This window comes from Sceloporus occidentalis, unplaced genomic scaffold (genome assembly GCF_023333645.1).
Source record: "Sceloporus occidentalis isolate IW3139 unplaced genomic scaffold, rSceOcc1.0.p SCAF_44, whole genome shotgun sequence".
NCBI classification, from domain to species: domain Eukaryota; kingdom Metazoa; phylum Chordata; class Lepidosauria; order Squamata; family Phrynosomatidae; genus Sceloporus; species Sceloporus occidentalis.
The window spans coordinates 355,110-370,709 of record NW_028317024.1 but is presented as its reverse complement, the minus strand read 5'-3'; the positions used below and the strand labels follow the sequence as shown (position 1 = coordinate 370,709).

Below are 15,600 nucleotides of genomic sequence, written 5' to 3'. Positions count from 1 at the left end.
CCTGTCACGCTCATGGCCTTATTGGAAGTCTTTGGGGGGGGGGGGGGGGAACACTATTCATTTACTGTACATGATATGGGAATCTGTCTGAATTACAAATAAAACTACATACACAAAGGATATGTACATTTCATCCAAACATAAATACAGGCCCCATAAACCTTAAGTACATAGCTCTCCAGGCATACCAGCCCCAGTTATTATATGCTATGGCCCTGGTCCTGCAGTTAAACCGCAATATGTGTTTTATATGTCTCTTAACGGTATATTACTAAATAGGACATTCAAATTAGACGGCAACAAGAAACAAGCTGCAACCAAAAAGGATATTTTATTATTATTATTTTAATACAAGTGAAATGAATAGATCTTAACCGTTATAAAGCAATATATAATGAATAAATAATAGGCATGGAGAATTCTTGTCTACAGTTACATAACACTGGCTAGTATTCAGAATACTTAAAATAAATCCAGTGACAGACATACGTCCATAAAAATGTTCGTCTTATCTTCCCTTGTATGAAATTGTTCAAGTATAAAAACCCATTACAGTGTAAAATATTCAAATTTTAAGTCAAGAATAAAAATTGCCAAGTATTGCAGTTTAACAAGTCATTGTATAAAGCAGCACTTTTTCTAATAAAAAGAAAAAAAAAAATAGAATTTACTCTACGTACAAATGAAATGTATAGTATATACTGCTTTAGGAGGTCTTCATTAGAAAAATGCCATGGCATGAAGTCTACTGCTCATGTAAAATCCTAAATGTTAAGGTAGGGATATCATACAGTGCATGTACACAATTTAAATAAATCCAAGTCAACATTTTAGTTCAATAGGTTGCTATTTAATTTACTACATCTAAACTTATTTAAATAATTTATAACATGAGATGAATACATAAGGTGTCGCATCTAAAGTTCCCTTTCTTTAGAGCGCACTGCAGTAAAACTTTCAAAATAAATAAGTCTTTTCAGTAACTTTACAGTTAAGGCACAGTACAGACCAATTAACCCCTGAAGAACTGCAACTGAAAAGTTGTACTGTATACTTTGATAAATACTTTTATTTAAATACTTTGAAATAGTGGAGAAAGAAAAAGGAAAAAAAAGGGAGGGGTGCTCCAAAGCTGTAGAAAGGAAGACCCAAAATATAGGAACGGTTTGTGTTCTTGAAGGGTTAACCTTAGCAAGCTTCTTCTTGTGGTTATTCACAAGCTATGAATAGGTATAATAAAATAGAAGGCTGTTGTAGTAAGGGGCTGATCCTATTTCAGAATCAGAATTGCTGACACCAGCAAATAAAGTTTCCCAAAAGCGAAACAGGATGAGGAAAGGGATTAGAATGTGACAAGCTCATCAAATAAGCACAAGTGATGTGTTCTTTCCAGAACGGTCTGTGTTATTGATTGTCTGTACAGCTGTTGCACCCGTTAATTCCACATCACTTGCTCCATAGTTCTACTCATCTAGAGGACAGATGAGAAAATAACTTTGGTGCCTGCCCATCATGTGACCAGCAGGTCATGGGCCTCCAATATTGCAATGTTAACATGTTTCTCACCAACTCAGGAGAAAAAGCAATAGTAAATGTCACGGTGAGAAGACATGACAATCTGTGCTTTGAAGGTTTTACTTCGTATAGGCTACATATCGCTGACCAGTTACCCTGGTTTAGACGTTTCATAAAATATAGTACAGAAAAATAAGAAAAAAAGAAAAAGTGTATTCCCTCCCTCCCACCCCAACAAGTAAAAGGCAGTTTCTTTCCCTGATGTAAAAATGATTGTATAGTTTATCACTTCTGATACTTTTCAGGACAGCAAACCATATATTAGTTCCTTCATAAATGCCTGAAACACGCCTTTCTAACAATACTCTGATGTATACTAGATAAGCTGGAATAGCGGTTTGTCATCTTCACAAATTTTTTTCCTTAAAGCTGTTTAGCCTAAATTGACATGGTCTCGCCTACTGAAATTGGAAGGCTGAAAACAAAGGAAAAGAAATTATATATAGATACTTGATCATTTCCTCAAAAGTCTAAGTGCTACTGCATGCGGTCAGCCTGCAGCTGCTGTGGCTGGTATTGACCAAAAGCTGCAGCTGCTGCAGCAGCGGTTCCTGGTGCTGCAGCAGTGAGTGGTTGCTGAACTGCATAGCCATAGCCTGCGGCAGTAACATATCCGGTAGCAGCTGGAGAGGCTGCATATGGGTACTGATCGTAGGCAGCTGCAGCGGCAGCAGCAGCAGAGTACTGTGCGTAGGCGGCACCGGTGTAGTCAATGTATGGGCTTGTGGAGGTGGTGGCAGCAGCTGGTTGAACATGTGGGATCACAACTCCTGGTTGCACAAATGCATGGGGATAGACATAATGTGCAGGAATCCTGTGGGAGGAAAGAAAATATAGTAAGTGAGTAGAAAATCAAATCGACCCTTTGTCAAAGAATCTGTCGAACAATCAAGTCTATTTAGTGGTTATGTGCATAGGGTTGCCACAATAGCAAGACTATTACAAACCTTATAGAAAGTGAGGGGGCTGTTCAGTATGTCAATAACAAATCAAAGCTATACCAATAAAATAAAAGAATTAATTTTCACAAAAAGCTATGGTTTATTTATATAAATGGCATGCAAAAAAAAAAAAAAAAGTGAAAACCAATTAAACTTAAAATCTATGCTTTTTGTACGATGCCCCAGTTAAAAAGGTCATTTATGCATAATGAAGGAATTTTCCAAACTAATCCCATCATAGATCAAATACATTACTTACATATCGTGGCAACCCTACCAAATTACTCTAGAGACTCAGCACACATTAATCTCTGCAACCTTAGTCACCCTTAAAATAAAAAAAATACAAATGCAGGCGGCAACAAAAAATAAAACTTAAGTGGTGGAAGGCACAGCAGAGTCACACATTCAAAACAGTGCAAAACACTTAATAAGGCTGTAGTGTTGAAGCTTAACAGATGCTATGCCACTCCATAGCATTAGGTCTCAGTGTGTGCATCACACAATTACAAGGGCAAAGAAAAAGGTCAAATGGTTTTAAATACCAGTCAACTAAACTTCCAGCCTCGATTCAGCAGGTTTACTTCTCAGCCAAACATGTAAAAGGAGTATGAGGAAATTTAAAGAAACCTAGAGTTAGACAGAAATACCTATGTAGTTCAGTGCATCAGACACTGCCATTAAAAAACAGTGGCGTTGGCTTTTTAAAGCTTTAACTCGAAAATTCTCGATACACATTGGCCCTTGAGAGGCCAATATCGGAAGAATGATGGACTGCTCAAGCCTGTAGTCTGCCTTGTACTATCGCCTGAATGAACAATGCCGTCTTATTTTAAAGATAATTTGTACATTTTTTATATAACATTTCAGATTGCAGTCAATCTTTACAGTTAATACATTGTGAAAGCAAGATAACCAAAGAGTCACTTTTATCCTTGGGATTGGTGAAACGTTAGTAGCCATAGACTTTCAGATATAAATCACTAGAGTTAAACTTAAGGAAAGGAAGAGCAGAGGGATACAAAAAAAATAAAAAATACAAAGGCTATATTGCCATGAACTGCCTAATATAACATGACCCTATTCCCAGTAAAAATCTAGAAGACAGGAAATCATTCAGAACCAAAAGGCAGATTACAGAGACACCCTTTCTGGAACCGCAAACTATGAGCTTTGCGATCCCTTAACAGGCTCCTTCAAACACATGTCCCAGTCATCGTGATTGACAAGGTAAGCTGCATGCGTGCTATTTTTGACCTGACATACGAGAAGGGGTTTGGAGTGTTAAATGTCTTTATATGGCCAATGTGAATCACAATCTATCATAAAGGGCAAGCGTGTAACCTAGATAAACTATTTATGTTCCATACAAATATAGCAACCTAAAAAGCAGGAACCCAGAACAGTTGATACCGAGGAAAGCAAAGTGGTAGAAACATGTACTCTGTCCATTTCACAATTAGAAAAAAGTTAAGGTTTTCTTTGTTTTAGAGCTACACTTTCAACTCAAAACAAAAAACAAAAAAACGTGTCCCATGTCCGATTTGATGGCTAGTTATTGGCATGTAGAAAAAGCATAAATCTGGGACAGTAAGAAAAGAGTGCAGGTGTATAGCCTGACATTACTATTTCACAACATTTCACCGCCTACAGTCAGGAGCTTCTAAACTGTATATTTTAGGTCTTTCAAGCAGCTCGTATTGCAACACTGAAGTAGATCACAGTTTTAAAAAGCATGGCATTTAGCACTGTAGGCTTTTTTTCTGTAATGGGGAGTTACATTAGCCAGCACGTGCCCTGTGTTTTGTTTTAAACATTACATGCAGTTATTTAACTGGTACTATAAATGCAATTGTACACACCAAAAAATATATATCTATTAACGGTAATTTAAGATTTGGTTCTTCTGTATTGGAAATGAATAAATAAAAGCAAAGCAAAAAACAAACACAGAATAGGAATTAGGAAGCCTGGATATAGAAGTTGTTAATTAAAACAAAAGATTGGAAACATGTGGAACATGCAAGCCGAATGAAAAAAATAAAAATAAACTCCAAAACTGGCACACCAAGTTATATCACTAAGAAAACACTGTTAAGATAAAAAGCTATAAACTTAAAAGCAAGGACCAAATATATGTATAAGAGGCCCTTAGCTCAACACTCCTCAGATAAAACACAAAAGTCAAGGCTCCCTCCCAGCCCCAAAGCCACATCACAAGTTTCACTATGGGTCATCAACAACAAAAAAACCACACAGTTTGGCTATTAAAAACCACTTCATTACTGTAATAAAAAGGGCACACAGGTCTAGGAGCTAGAAATGTAACAAGGAAAAACCCAACATACATGCATCTTTAATCACCATTTATCTTGTTTTCTACTGGTAACACAGTTTAATTCCAAACAGAACTATTCCATCTCTTATCATCAAATCCTTGTCACCAGTTATCTTAACTGTATACGACCCCTGTCAGATTAGAAAGAGATAACATTGAGTCACACTAGAAATGGTAGGGGGTGCGCCATGTCCTCCACAAATGTCTGTCCACATAGACATTGAGTGTTTGGAAAGAGAAACTATTATATACGTCCCAGATTTTTTCACTTTATTTCCTAAGAGTATAGTGCCACTAATAAGCAGTAAGTGTATGGTTAATAGATCAACTTCATAGTTTAGGTTTATAAACCCCATATTGTGAGTTTGTTATCTGCCAGATCCATTCGGTGTCAAGAAATACTGCAAACCCCTTTGTATGTTAAAGGGCTAGTGGAGTTTTTTTGTAAAATGAGAAAGGATAAAAAAAGAGAAAAAAAAAAAATTACCTGAAAGATAAAAGTGGGTATTATGAGAACTATCAGGAAACAAGGGAAGAAAATAAAATCAAAGTAACCATTTGAATCAAAAGCTTTCTGCATAAATATTGAAACATACATACAGTTTTAATAATGGAGATTTGGCCAATGTGACAACTTGAAAGGGTATATTAAATAAAATAAAGCGTTTGTTAAAGCACCAGATGAACTCAGTTTAAAATACTTACCCAAAAGGCCTTTGTATAAGTGCTGGGTGAATCTGCTGTACTCCAAATGCAAAACCTATAGACAAACAAGATTTAAATAAGATTTATGGCACACGTTTCCATGACACTTGGCTACCAATCTAAGTATTTGTAAGCTGCAGATATTGATAGGTAAGTTTTGCCCTTTTATATTTTTGGCCTCAAAAGTTACAAGTCTACGATGATCTTACAAGGGGAAGGTTGGCAGCACATTAGCTGATGGAAGCGGCAGGGTGCTTAACGCAAGACTATGGAAAAGCTACAACAGTTGAGGACACCGAGTAAGACATGCATATGCCATCTTTAAATTATGCGCTGCGTAAATTGTTGGTGCTATATGAAAGATAATAAAGCAAAGGGGTTTATTCACAAAAGAGCAAGACAGTAGTGACTTCAACTTCACCATGCACTATGAAGGGCCAGCCCTGGCAAGTGTCTCCTCAAGAGGGATAAGCTGGCCCTGTATAAGACATGCTTCAGTGAGGGCAATCTCAAGACATCTGGCCATCCAAGCACTTCATGCAGGAAAGCCAGACGGGATTAGCCCTCCTAGCACATGGTACTATCAGGGAGTTGGAGTGTTCCAAGTTTCCTTTTAATTGGGTATTAGTCAACAAACAATAGCTTTTCATACTGGTATCCAAGATAGTGCTACACTAAGATACATTTTATATACCACCCTTAGCAATAAGAAGCACGATATGCAACTATTTCAGTATCAATTGATCATCACCAAGACACTTAATGAATGGCATGTAATAAGTTGTACACAGCAGCGAAATAAAATTTTATATAAAAGGATAAGCGAGCATAGAATGCATAAGCCATGAATCCATGTGCTCAAAATAGAAGAAATTAAGACAGACATGCATCACTGATGTCATATTTGTTTCTGTTGTCCAAAAGCTGGAGAACAGAGTGCGCCTACCTTAGAATTACTGTAACCAAAAACAGCCATCCAAATAAATAGCCAACAGAGATTTATAATCAGAGGACAGCCCAAAGGTACCTACCTGGCTGCATTATTCGTGGCTTTGCTCCCAGGTAAGCAAGATTCACATTGGCTTTCCTCCCATCAATAATAGGATTCGGGTCTTTACAAGCCCTCTCAGCAGCAGCTCTGTCAGCCATGGTGACCTAGAAGAGAACAGGCATTTTCGAGTCATTTTAGTTCCATACACGTTATAAGGTAATCAGTGTACAATGCAGAAAAAAACAGAACTCATTACATGGGAACACCACATGTCAGAACTTCAAAGAACGCCGTGTGCTGTTGGACACTCCATCTCCCTCTAAAATGAACATATTTATTTTATCTGGAATTTTGCAAAATGACACTTTGTCGAGCTTAGTCATGCAATAAAAATGGCCTTTCAAGCACCCTGGCAGTTTTAGGCTTACAGTCTGAACAGAACACAGTTTCTGCACTTGGATGTGAAGATGATGTGTCATCCAGAGTATGGGGCCCAATGCATAGCACTATACAAGATGTTTAACTTGATACTGTATTTTGTGCCCGCACCTATCACAAGGGAACTAACTGACAAATGTGATCTGTGCGAGTGAAAGGGTTAAAAAGCAACCTATATGTTGTACATGTATCTAGCAGTCACAGAGAAGCACTGACAATTAACTCATCCCTACGTTCTTAGCTATGAAATAGAGAGTAGTGGTTTCAGCTCGTTGATTTCACAATATGTCAATAAGGGCCCCTGTATAATGTACAGTAAAGTCAGTGAGACGTCTCCAAAGTATCCCCGCCTATTAAGTTACACATAATGCAGAACCCTGCAATGAAGGGTGTACTCTACTGCAGGCTCTCCCTTTAGTGAATAGACTGCGGAGAGAAGCCCCCTGTGCGATCTATGGCTGGGGTTGGAATCCAGGTAGGCTCGTGTAATGCTGGCCGGTGCAGACAGCACTGGAGGGGGGTGAGGACAGGTGCTTCCCAGCCGCAGATGATTACAGTCACCGGGATGTAGGTGGAGGGGGAGGGGGTGGGGAGCGCACACTGGGCTGCTTTCCATATCCACAAGTAGTTTCCGTTTGACCCGGGGCTGTTCTCAGCTCATCCACCTGCCAACCCCACCTCATGCGGCACAACTCCCTACCTGACATGATCAGAGACCCACTGCTCTCACATGACCGAATGCGCGGCCGGTGTCCATGCGAACGCAAAAACAACACACGCCGGCTGTGTCAGGTTAACCCCTGCACTGATCTCACACCTGTTAACCGGGGAGCGCTGCCACCTTTACCATTTCAGTGCCAGAGACTTGATCACAGATACAGTCTGTAGCTGAGGCGGCAGAACATTACATGAGAACTAGTTTGACGATTTTAAGCGTATACATGCTCACAAACGGAAAGGCAGTGAACAGGTTAATAAGAACGGGCACACAGTTCTTTTTGGAAGCCCATAAGGGGTCATCCATGGGGCAGAGGATACAGATTTACCCTCTGTGTGCGAGTGTATGGGGCAATTGGAATTACCCTCTGCGCGCAGATCCGCACCTCCTCGTAACACAGAGGCTCTTGTTTGTTAGTTTGCGGAGGGCGGGTGGCCTCCTTTGCAGTAACAGAAACAGTCCTACGTTAGAGTCCTAACTTTTAGAATTCTAGGGGAGCGGGGGCTATACAGAGTGCCAACTCCCATGCAGGCACGCGAAGGGTTATTAGACAAATGTATCCGAAAACCCATAGCCGTCTATGGCAACCAAGCACTAACAATACAGCGATACAACGTAACGACTTACAAAGCCATATCCTCTGGACTTGCCGGTCTGTCTGTCCGTGATGACCACAGCCTCCTCTATGTCCCCAAACACCTCAAAGTACTTTCTGAGGCTGGAGTCCGTGGTGTGATAGGGCAGCCCCCCGACGAAAATCTTGGTGTAGGTGGTGTCCTTCTGGGTGGTGTGCATCTTGGGAGAGTCCTCTCCTTCCTGAGTCAAGTGCCTTCTTGCTTCCTTCTGCGCACCCCGCACTCCTCTGCCCTTCCGTGAGCAAACAAAAACATGCAAAACAGCCACTCACAGCGGGGGGAGAGAGCAGCGCCCAGCCGGATACAAAGTAGCGATTCCCTTTTCCGCGCCAGGAAAACTAGAAAGGGGGCGACTTGTGGAAAAACAAAGTGTCTGCCTATTAACTGGCTGAGGTAGATGGACGGGCTAGCAAAGCGTCCTGCAGTCCTGTATAGCGCTGCTAGCCAATGAGATGGAGGATAGTGCCGCCTGCCCCAACGCCGCACACGGACTGCCGCTCTCCCTGTTGTCTTTGCATTAAGAGCAGCCGGTCGGTCTGTGGGCGGGGTTTGAGGCTCCTCCCCGTAGGGTGGGCAGGTCCCGCCTTTTGGTTGCCCTCCCGCACCTGCTGCACGTTGGTCTGGCGGGCAGCTGCTCCGAACAGCTGGATATTTGATTCCCTCCCCCCGTCCAGGCTTTGTCTCCTGGGTGTGCTCTCTGGTTACCCGCAGCGCGTGTGGCGAGCCCACAGGGGGCCTCCTGCCAAGCACGAACACAATGAGGCGCGCACAGGATAAGCGTTTGCTAATTTCAGCTTGCTGGCTCATACACGAGTAGCATTGAGAGAATGCGATGGAAAATGCTAAAGCTGTAGGGTAATTCAAAAAAGAAATGTATTTGTTATATATGGGCGCTTGGGTTTGGGCATCAATGCCCTTTTGTTATGCATTAAAAAATAAACACAAACCCGAACCGGCACATGGAAGAATCCAGCTTGTCAATGAAGAACTGCCACCGGAAAACTGCTAAAGAAGGGCACTTAATAGAAGGGGCACACACCAACACACACACACACACAATAACATACCCCCCCACACACACACACACTAATATACCCTCCACGCACACATACACACTAATATACCCACACATACACCAACATACCCCACCCATACACATTAACATACCCCCCACACACACATACGCACTAACATACCCACACATACACCAACATACCCACATATACACCAACATACTTACACATACACCAACATACCCAAACACCCTTACATACCCACACATACACCAACATACCCACACACATAACATGACTTTACATGACCCTGTTCAACCCAACCTCCTCTTTGAAATTAAGGGGATAGAGAGGTAAGTCCAGGGGCTTTTGCCCAACCAGTCTGCCCATTTTTCCTGAAGACTCAGACCTTAATCAGTTCTTGGTCTACTATAAACATCAGGAGAGCCTTATACTTATCTTATGAATGTTTAAATTCCATCACTGTATTAACCTCTACCACTTCAGTTGGGATGCTGTTCCGCTCATCAAGTCACGTATTTGGACCTAGGTCAAGGGTGGCAGGTCCAGGTGGGTGGCAGCCCCTCTGCCTAAGGCTCTCTGCAACACCCCTGGTCAATGGGTTGGTTAAAAGGGAGATTCCCTTTGACCCCATTGACCCATTAACACTATGGACAGCTGTGCCTATATGTGCCTATAGTCTCCTTCTGTGCCATGCTTCCTTTAACAGTGGGGCTTAAGGATATGAGGTCAGGTAACGATAGTGGCACAGAGGGGACAACAGGTGACTGCACTCATCTACTACTCTCTCAGTAAGGTAAAACTGAAGACGTCATGCGTTACAAAGTTGCAGGATCAAAATTATGTGGTCAAATGATTGGACACAAATGGTTTTATATTAGTCTAAAATTGTGTCCATTAACTCATTAGTAAATCGACTTTATTTTAGCCAATTGAAAGTACTTGTGGTTAATCTAAAAAGTAGGCACCATTTGGAAACCAGTAGAAGAACCTCTGGCTTAATTCTGGCTGATCATTCTCTTGGTTCCTTGGTTGATATGATCATTTATCCAATGTTTAACTATATGCAATTTTTAAGAGTAGGCTGTTTCTGGATTTTATCATTTGTTTTTTAGATATGTCTTGTTAGACAATGCATTTATTAAAGTAATCGCATGATATCAGGTTTTCTTTTGAGCTTTATCAATACCCAAGTCAACGGAGTAGCACAGTATGCTTGGGCTTCCTCTACTAATATGTACATTGTTTTAAATCTAAATGGCTCTGTTTGGAACATGCACTAGACACATATGACATAAATAAGCCAGTGATATGAAGACAATCATTATGTGCCTGCCTAGGAGCGCTCTCAACAGCAGATTCATATGTCATGTCCCAGCATGGGATCTGTTCACACTTTGATTTAATTTGCAGCATAGCACATCAGAGATCAAATTGAAATACTGTTTTTACAAGAATATTTTGGGTCTCCTTCTTTGACACTGAAAACAAAAAGCGGGAGCTTGTCATCATAAGCTATTGTAACAGGCTCATCAGTTTATGTCCTACTGCCTTGTTACTGGAACAAATGTTATTGTTAATGTCATGGGAACCAGACAAATTCTAAAGAAAGAAGTTTGGTTGATGGGAATGCTAAAATATACATTTTTCTTATTGAGGCATATCATATGACCTAACAATAATTTTTTCAAGACGTGCCATGTTTAAAACACCATATTTACAGAGCATGATATAGCTGAAATATGGGTTTATCCTATTTATTTGAAACCAGTGCCCACATTCACTCTCTCACACCATTCACTTTCACCATCACTCTCTCATACCATCACTTTCATCACTATTCACTCTCACTTTCATTCTCTCTAAATGCTTCCCGGTATCTTCTATCTTTGTCAGTTCCGTAGACATAACCTGGCAACTTCTGCCAAAATGGCGGGGCTGTGGTGACGTCCTCCCCGATCCTCCAATCAATTGGAGGATCGGAAGAGGACTTCACAGCAAGTGCCGCCATATTGGTTGACACTTTCAGTGACGTCCTCTTAAACGATTGGAGGATCGAGGAGGATGTCACTGCAGTGCCACCATTTTGGCAGAAGTTGCCGGGTTATGTCCGCAGAGAGGTGGGTGAAGAAAGGAAATTTCAGATTAATTATTGAAGAAGTGGTTGTCAGAAGAGGAAGGGGTCAGCAAAGAAGGTAGGGAAACATTTAGAAAGCGTGAGAGAGAGTGAAGAAGAATGAGACTGTTAGAGAGTGAGTGAAAGTGTGAGACATTGTGAACGAATGTGGACCCACAAATTTTGGATATAAATTCAGAGGTTTTTCCTTAGTTTTCGTCTGATTCGTGGGTGGTCTGGGCTGTTTTTTTTAGAGACGTCTTTTGAATCACCAAATTTACCAAAATTCTGTAAATTCACAATTCATATGAATCCAAATGCAGAAATATACTGAAGACTGTATCTCCAGAAAGATATAGATACTTTGGAGAGAGTTCAGAGAAGGGCTACTAAACTGGTTCATGGATTGCAGGACAAAGCTTACTAGAAAAGGTTAAAGGATCTTAACACGTATAGCTTGGAAAAAGGTATAAAGTAATATCAGGAAATATTACTTTACTAAGATAGTAGTGGATGTGTGAAATAACATTCCAGCACAAGTGGTAGAGGTTAATACAGTGAAGGATTTCAAGCACGCATGGGATAGGCATAAGGCTATCCTAGATATAACATAAGGCCTGGCACTAAGGAATGTATTCAGAAATTGGGCTGACTGGATGAGCTGAATGGTTCTTATTTGCTAACACATTCTATGTTTCTAATAGTAAGAGGTTGACCACCATGGGCATCTGGACATTCAGAAAGGTCCTCTGGAGCAGCAGCAGGAGAGGGAGAACCAGTAGGCTGTTTAGAGTAGGTTAACAAGACATAAAGGCAGAAAAAAACATCTGGTAGTTAACATAAAACCCTTATTTAATTCTGTTCACGCCTCTGCTGTCAGAGTGGTTTGGTTTGCTCTTGTCCTCTCATCTTCCAGCTCGTCTCCTCCCCTTCACTCTGTTAGCTGCTTCTTCACAGAGCGTCCCCGCCTGGGCAGAGACATACAGTTTACAGCCTGCAGACACAAGGTCATTTTATTTCAAACATGGATTGCAACTCGGGTTAGTTAATACTTCAGCTCCCATGGATCTCACCCAGTCTGTTATGTTAAGCATTATGGGACAGTGTCTACAACTGGAGTATCTAAGATTCACTTTTATATCTTTATGGATTGGCAGCTGCTGTGGAATGCCATTCAGTTGGCTGAACATCTTTACCACCCCAGCTATTATAAACTAAAGTTCTCACTTTGCTCAGGTTCGTGATGGTCTGTTAGCTACTAACATTGTATACAAAAAACAAAATACTGTCTGCGCTTCTCACCCTAATAAAAACTTTATTAGGGTGAGAAGCGCAGACAGTATTTTGTTTTTTGTATACATTGTACAGCCAACACACTGTATTTGCAGCATGCTCACACTGTTTGGTAGGCCTTATATTATACATTTGTATTATTTGAGCCTGAGACTAGCTTAGCGCACCGACATTTCTTCTTTTCCCTAGCTACTAACATTAACTAACATTTGCCTCCCACCAGGAAACCCCTCTCCTGAACCAACAAAGGTAGGTAATGGGGAAGAGGTAAGGAGGAATTGGGGTGGGAAAGGGCCCCCACTTGCCTCTCACCACTCACAGTGTGCGAGCAGCCTGGTTTCACTGTGGGGTCATGTGATAGATTCCTGGCCCCCCCGTGCAGGTTTAAAATAGTTTAGAAAGGGCCAGGTTGGAAGGGCCCTTTCTAAACAATTTAGAACTAGTATGAGGAGACAGGAAAAACGTGTCGCACCGGGCCCCCTAGAGCCAAGGGCCCGGTCAGAGCTGCGACCCCTGTAGTTGCACCAGTGCTCCTCCTCCTTCACGTGTGGCGTGAGGATGTCTCACGTGGAGTCACAATAGGGTCACAAGGAGGGAAGACTGCAGTGACTCTGACAGTCTCTTCTTAATCTGTAGAGTCAGTGCGGCAAGAACTTTAGTTTTTTGTGTCTTGTTTTGGGGTTCGAGTGGAGAGTGGGATTGTCCAGTGTCCAATCAATATTAAAGGCGACCCTGGTTATCATATATGTGTATAGGTCACACAGATTCACTTCTCAGCCAGTTGTGTCACATGACTATAAAGTCTACTTAGCTCACTGTCCTCTAAATATATCTTGACTGTTCCAAATGACATTTGGTTTCCACACTCTCTTTGTACAGCTAAAACAATGCTTATTTGGCAGATCCATTGGTGCTAAGGTTATGAGATCATTAGTGTCTGCTTGATTTTGGGCCCTGAGGATCCGCTTTCAGAACTGGGAATTTTACAAAATGTTTTTGCTTCACTTGTAAAGTTTTAGTTTCAGCAATCAACCCCCCCCTTCTCATCATCTCCTTTTATTTCCACAGTTACTAACTCTAGGCAGCGGTGAGCATTCTCCAGCTGTCATAGACTAAATGACACACACAAAACTTGACACCTCGGTTACCCTTCCCCCAGCCCATGGAACACACGCTTACACGCGCTTAACCATATGTCAGCATCTTAACTTCAGGAATTCTTCAGTTTGATAAACTGTGCCTATGACAATCGTGCAGGACACTAAGCCTAACTGTGTTTAGTAAGAAGCCTATATGATATTAAGATCGAGGGGAGGGGGGGTCTCTGTAATCAAGAGATGCATAAAGCCAGAGATAGAAGTCAGGTGGCCTGTCCAGGCATGAATCTATCTGGTTTTCATAATGTAAAAACTAAAACCTTAACCAGGCTTTGGTCTAATCTTGGATTTAGAATAGAAGCTCTAGAATCCAAGGTCTGATTTATTATTCCGAGGACAAAGATAAACACAGAATAGGACAGAGATAAAACTTAGGCTAGTTACTAGCGTGTGTGAAGAAGCAACTTGGCCCATCCTATTAGGGAATCTTCCTGGGGTCCCATAAAAATGCTTTCACTTTTCCATAGTCTCTAACATCAGCTTCTTGTGATGCTAACCATTTTATGCAAGTGCCCGGTGTTTATTTTAGGAGGAATATGGACCTGATATAATATGTTTTGATGTTCCAGGAGTACTATGCTGGTAGTCATGGTTTATTTGGAGAAGTTAGGAAGTATTTATGGTCCACCATGAGGCAGTTATGTTACATTTAAACGCAGAACTGGGTTTTCATTTATGGTGTAAAAAACCACACAATTCATTCCACTTCCTCAAAACACTTCTAGATATACACTTCCAAATAGTAGTTTACACTTAACAGGTCTTACATTTTCCCAGGTATCGTCCTTTAATATACAGCTCTAGCTCTCTTTTTCTCTTGAGTTATTTTATGATATTTGGGTTTCTGCCATCCCTTCCCACAGCTCCAGAAATCACACTGTGTATTATTATAACTCTTGTCTAACTTTTTTACTACTAGACTCACATTGTTACATGTTATCCTGAAACAACTAAGACACACACATTCTTTTGGTTTATTCTTTTGGTTTCCCTAGTGGAATAAGATACAACCTTGGTGCAGTAACACTAATTGTGGAACTGTTGTTCAGTTACGGCAAGTGTGCTGTAACGCATGTCTGTTATAGTATTTTTTAGTATACATTTTTTGTGTCCTAAAATATACGAAAAGAGGAATGCAATATTGTCAAGCATTTACTTCTCAATTTAATTAAAGACAGGGGAAATGGATAAGACTTGGGATAGATAGAAGTCCCTGGCTAACAAGAACCCAATTTGTAGCTTACCAAATGTTCCTAGTTGAGACTTTAAAATGTAATTGTATTACAAGCCTTTTCATTTATTTATATTCACCATATGCCCGTCATTTTGGAGACCTGCGGATGTAGTGTCGTCATTCATCAGACTTTTTAGAACAACAAAGACGCGTGATTATGTTGCACTCCATTCATTGCTTCCTGGGGTTTTGTTTCTGAATAAGAGGATGATCTATAGGACATCTAGAACAAGGAGTCTAGCAGACCTAGATTGTCTTTGATACCTGAACCAACACAAGCAGACGATGTCTCCCAATACATGTCCCAAACTAGCTGCCCAATGCCACAAATGCATGGAGGTTTCTCTTTAACCCTTAAAGTCTAAAGATGCTGGTTTATTTAGTATATATAACATAATTTCATATCATTCCCAAAAGACAAAAAA

General features: G+C 40.9%; 1 protein-coding gene across 2 annotated transcripts; it reads right to left on the bottom strand.

Moving 5' to 3' along the window:
• Positions 1 to 2,052: 2,052 nt before the first annotated feature.
• Positions 2,053 to 8,501, bottom strand: LOC149289556 (RNA-binding protein 24). Of its 2 annotated transcripts, none has more exons than XM_089490384.1 (4): positions 8,244 to 8,501; positions 6,591 to 6,714; positions 5,560 to 5,614; positions 2,053 to 2,389 (listed from the first exon to the last, which is right to left on the bottom strand). In XM_089490384.1, the coding sequence occupies exons 2-4, from the start codon at positions 6,706 to 6,708 to the stop codon at positions 2,053 to 2,055; spliced, it is 510 nt and encodes a 169-aa protein (XP_089346510.1). In that variant the 5' UTR covers positions 6,709 to 6,714; positions 8,244 to 8,501. The 2 variants fall into 2 exon arrangements, with proteins under 2 accessions (XP_089346510.1, XP_089346511.1); XM_089490385.1 differs by having other exon boundaries at positions 8,334 to 8,501.
• Between the last annotated feature and the right edge of the window lie 7,099 nt (positions 8,502 to 15,600).

Excerpts from the sequence above, each read along its gene's own strand:
- LOC149289556 (XM_089490385.1), bottom strand. The coding sequence starts at position 8,501 with ATGCACACCACCCAGAAGGACACCACCTACACCAAGATTTTCGTCGGG. Across the intron at positions 5,615-6,590 it reads GCCACGAATAATGCAGCCAG|GTTTTGCATTTGGAGTACAG; the intron begins GTAGGTACCTTT and ends GTTTGTCTATAG. Across the intron at positions 2,390-5,559 it reads CTTATACAAAGGCCTTTTGG|GATTCCTGCACATTATGTCT; the intron begins GTAAGTATTTTA and ends TTCCTCCCACAG.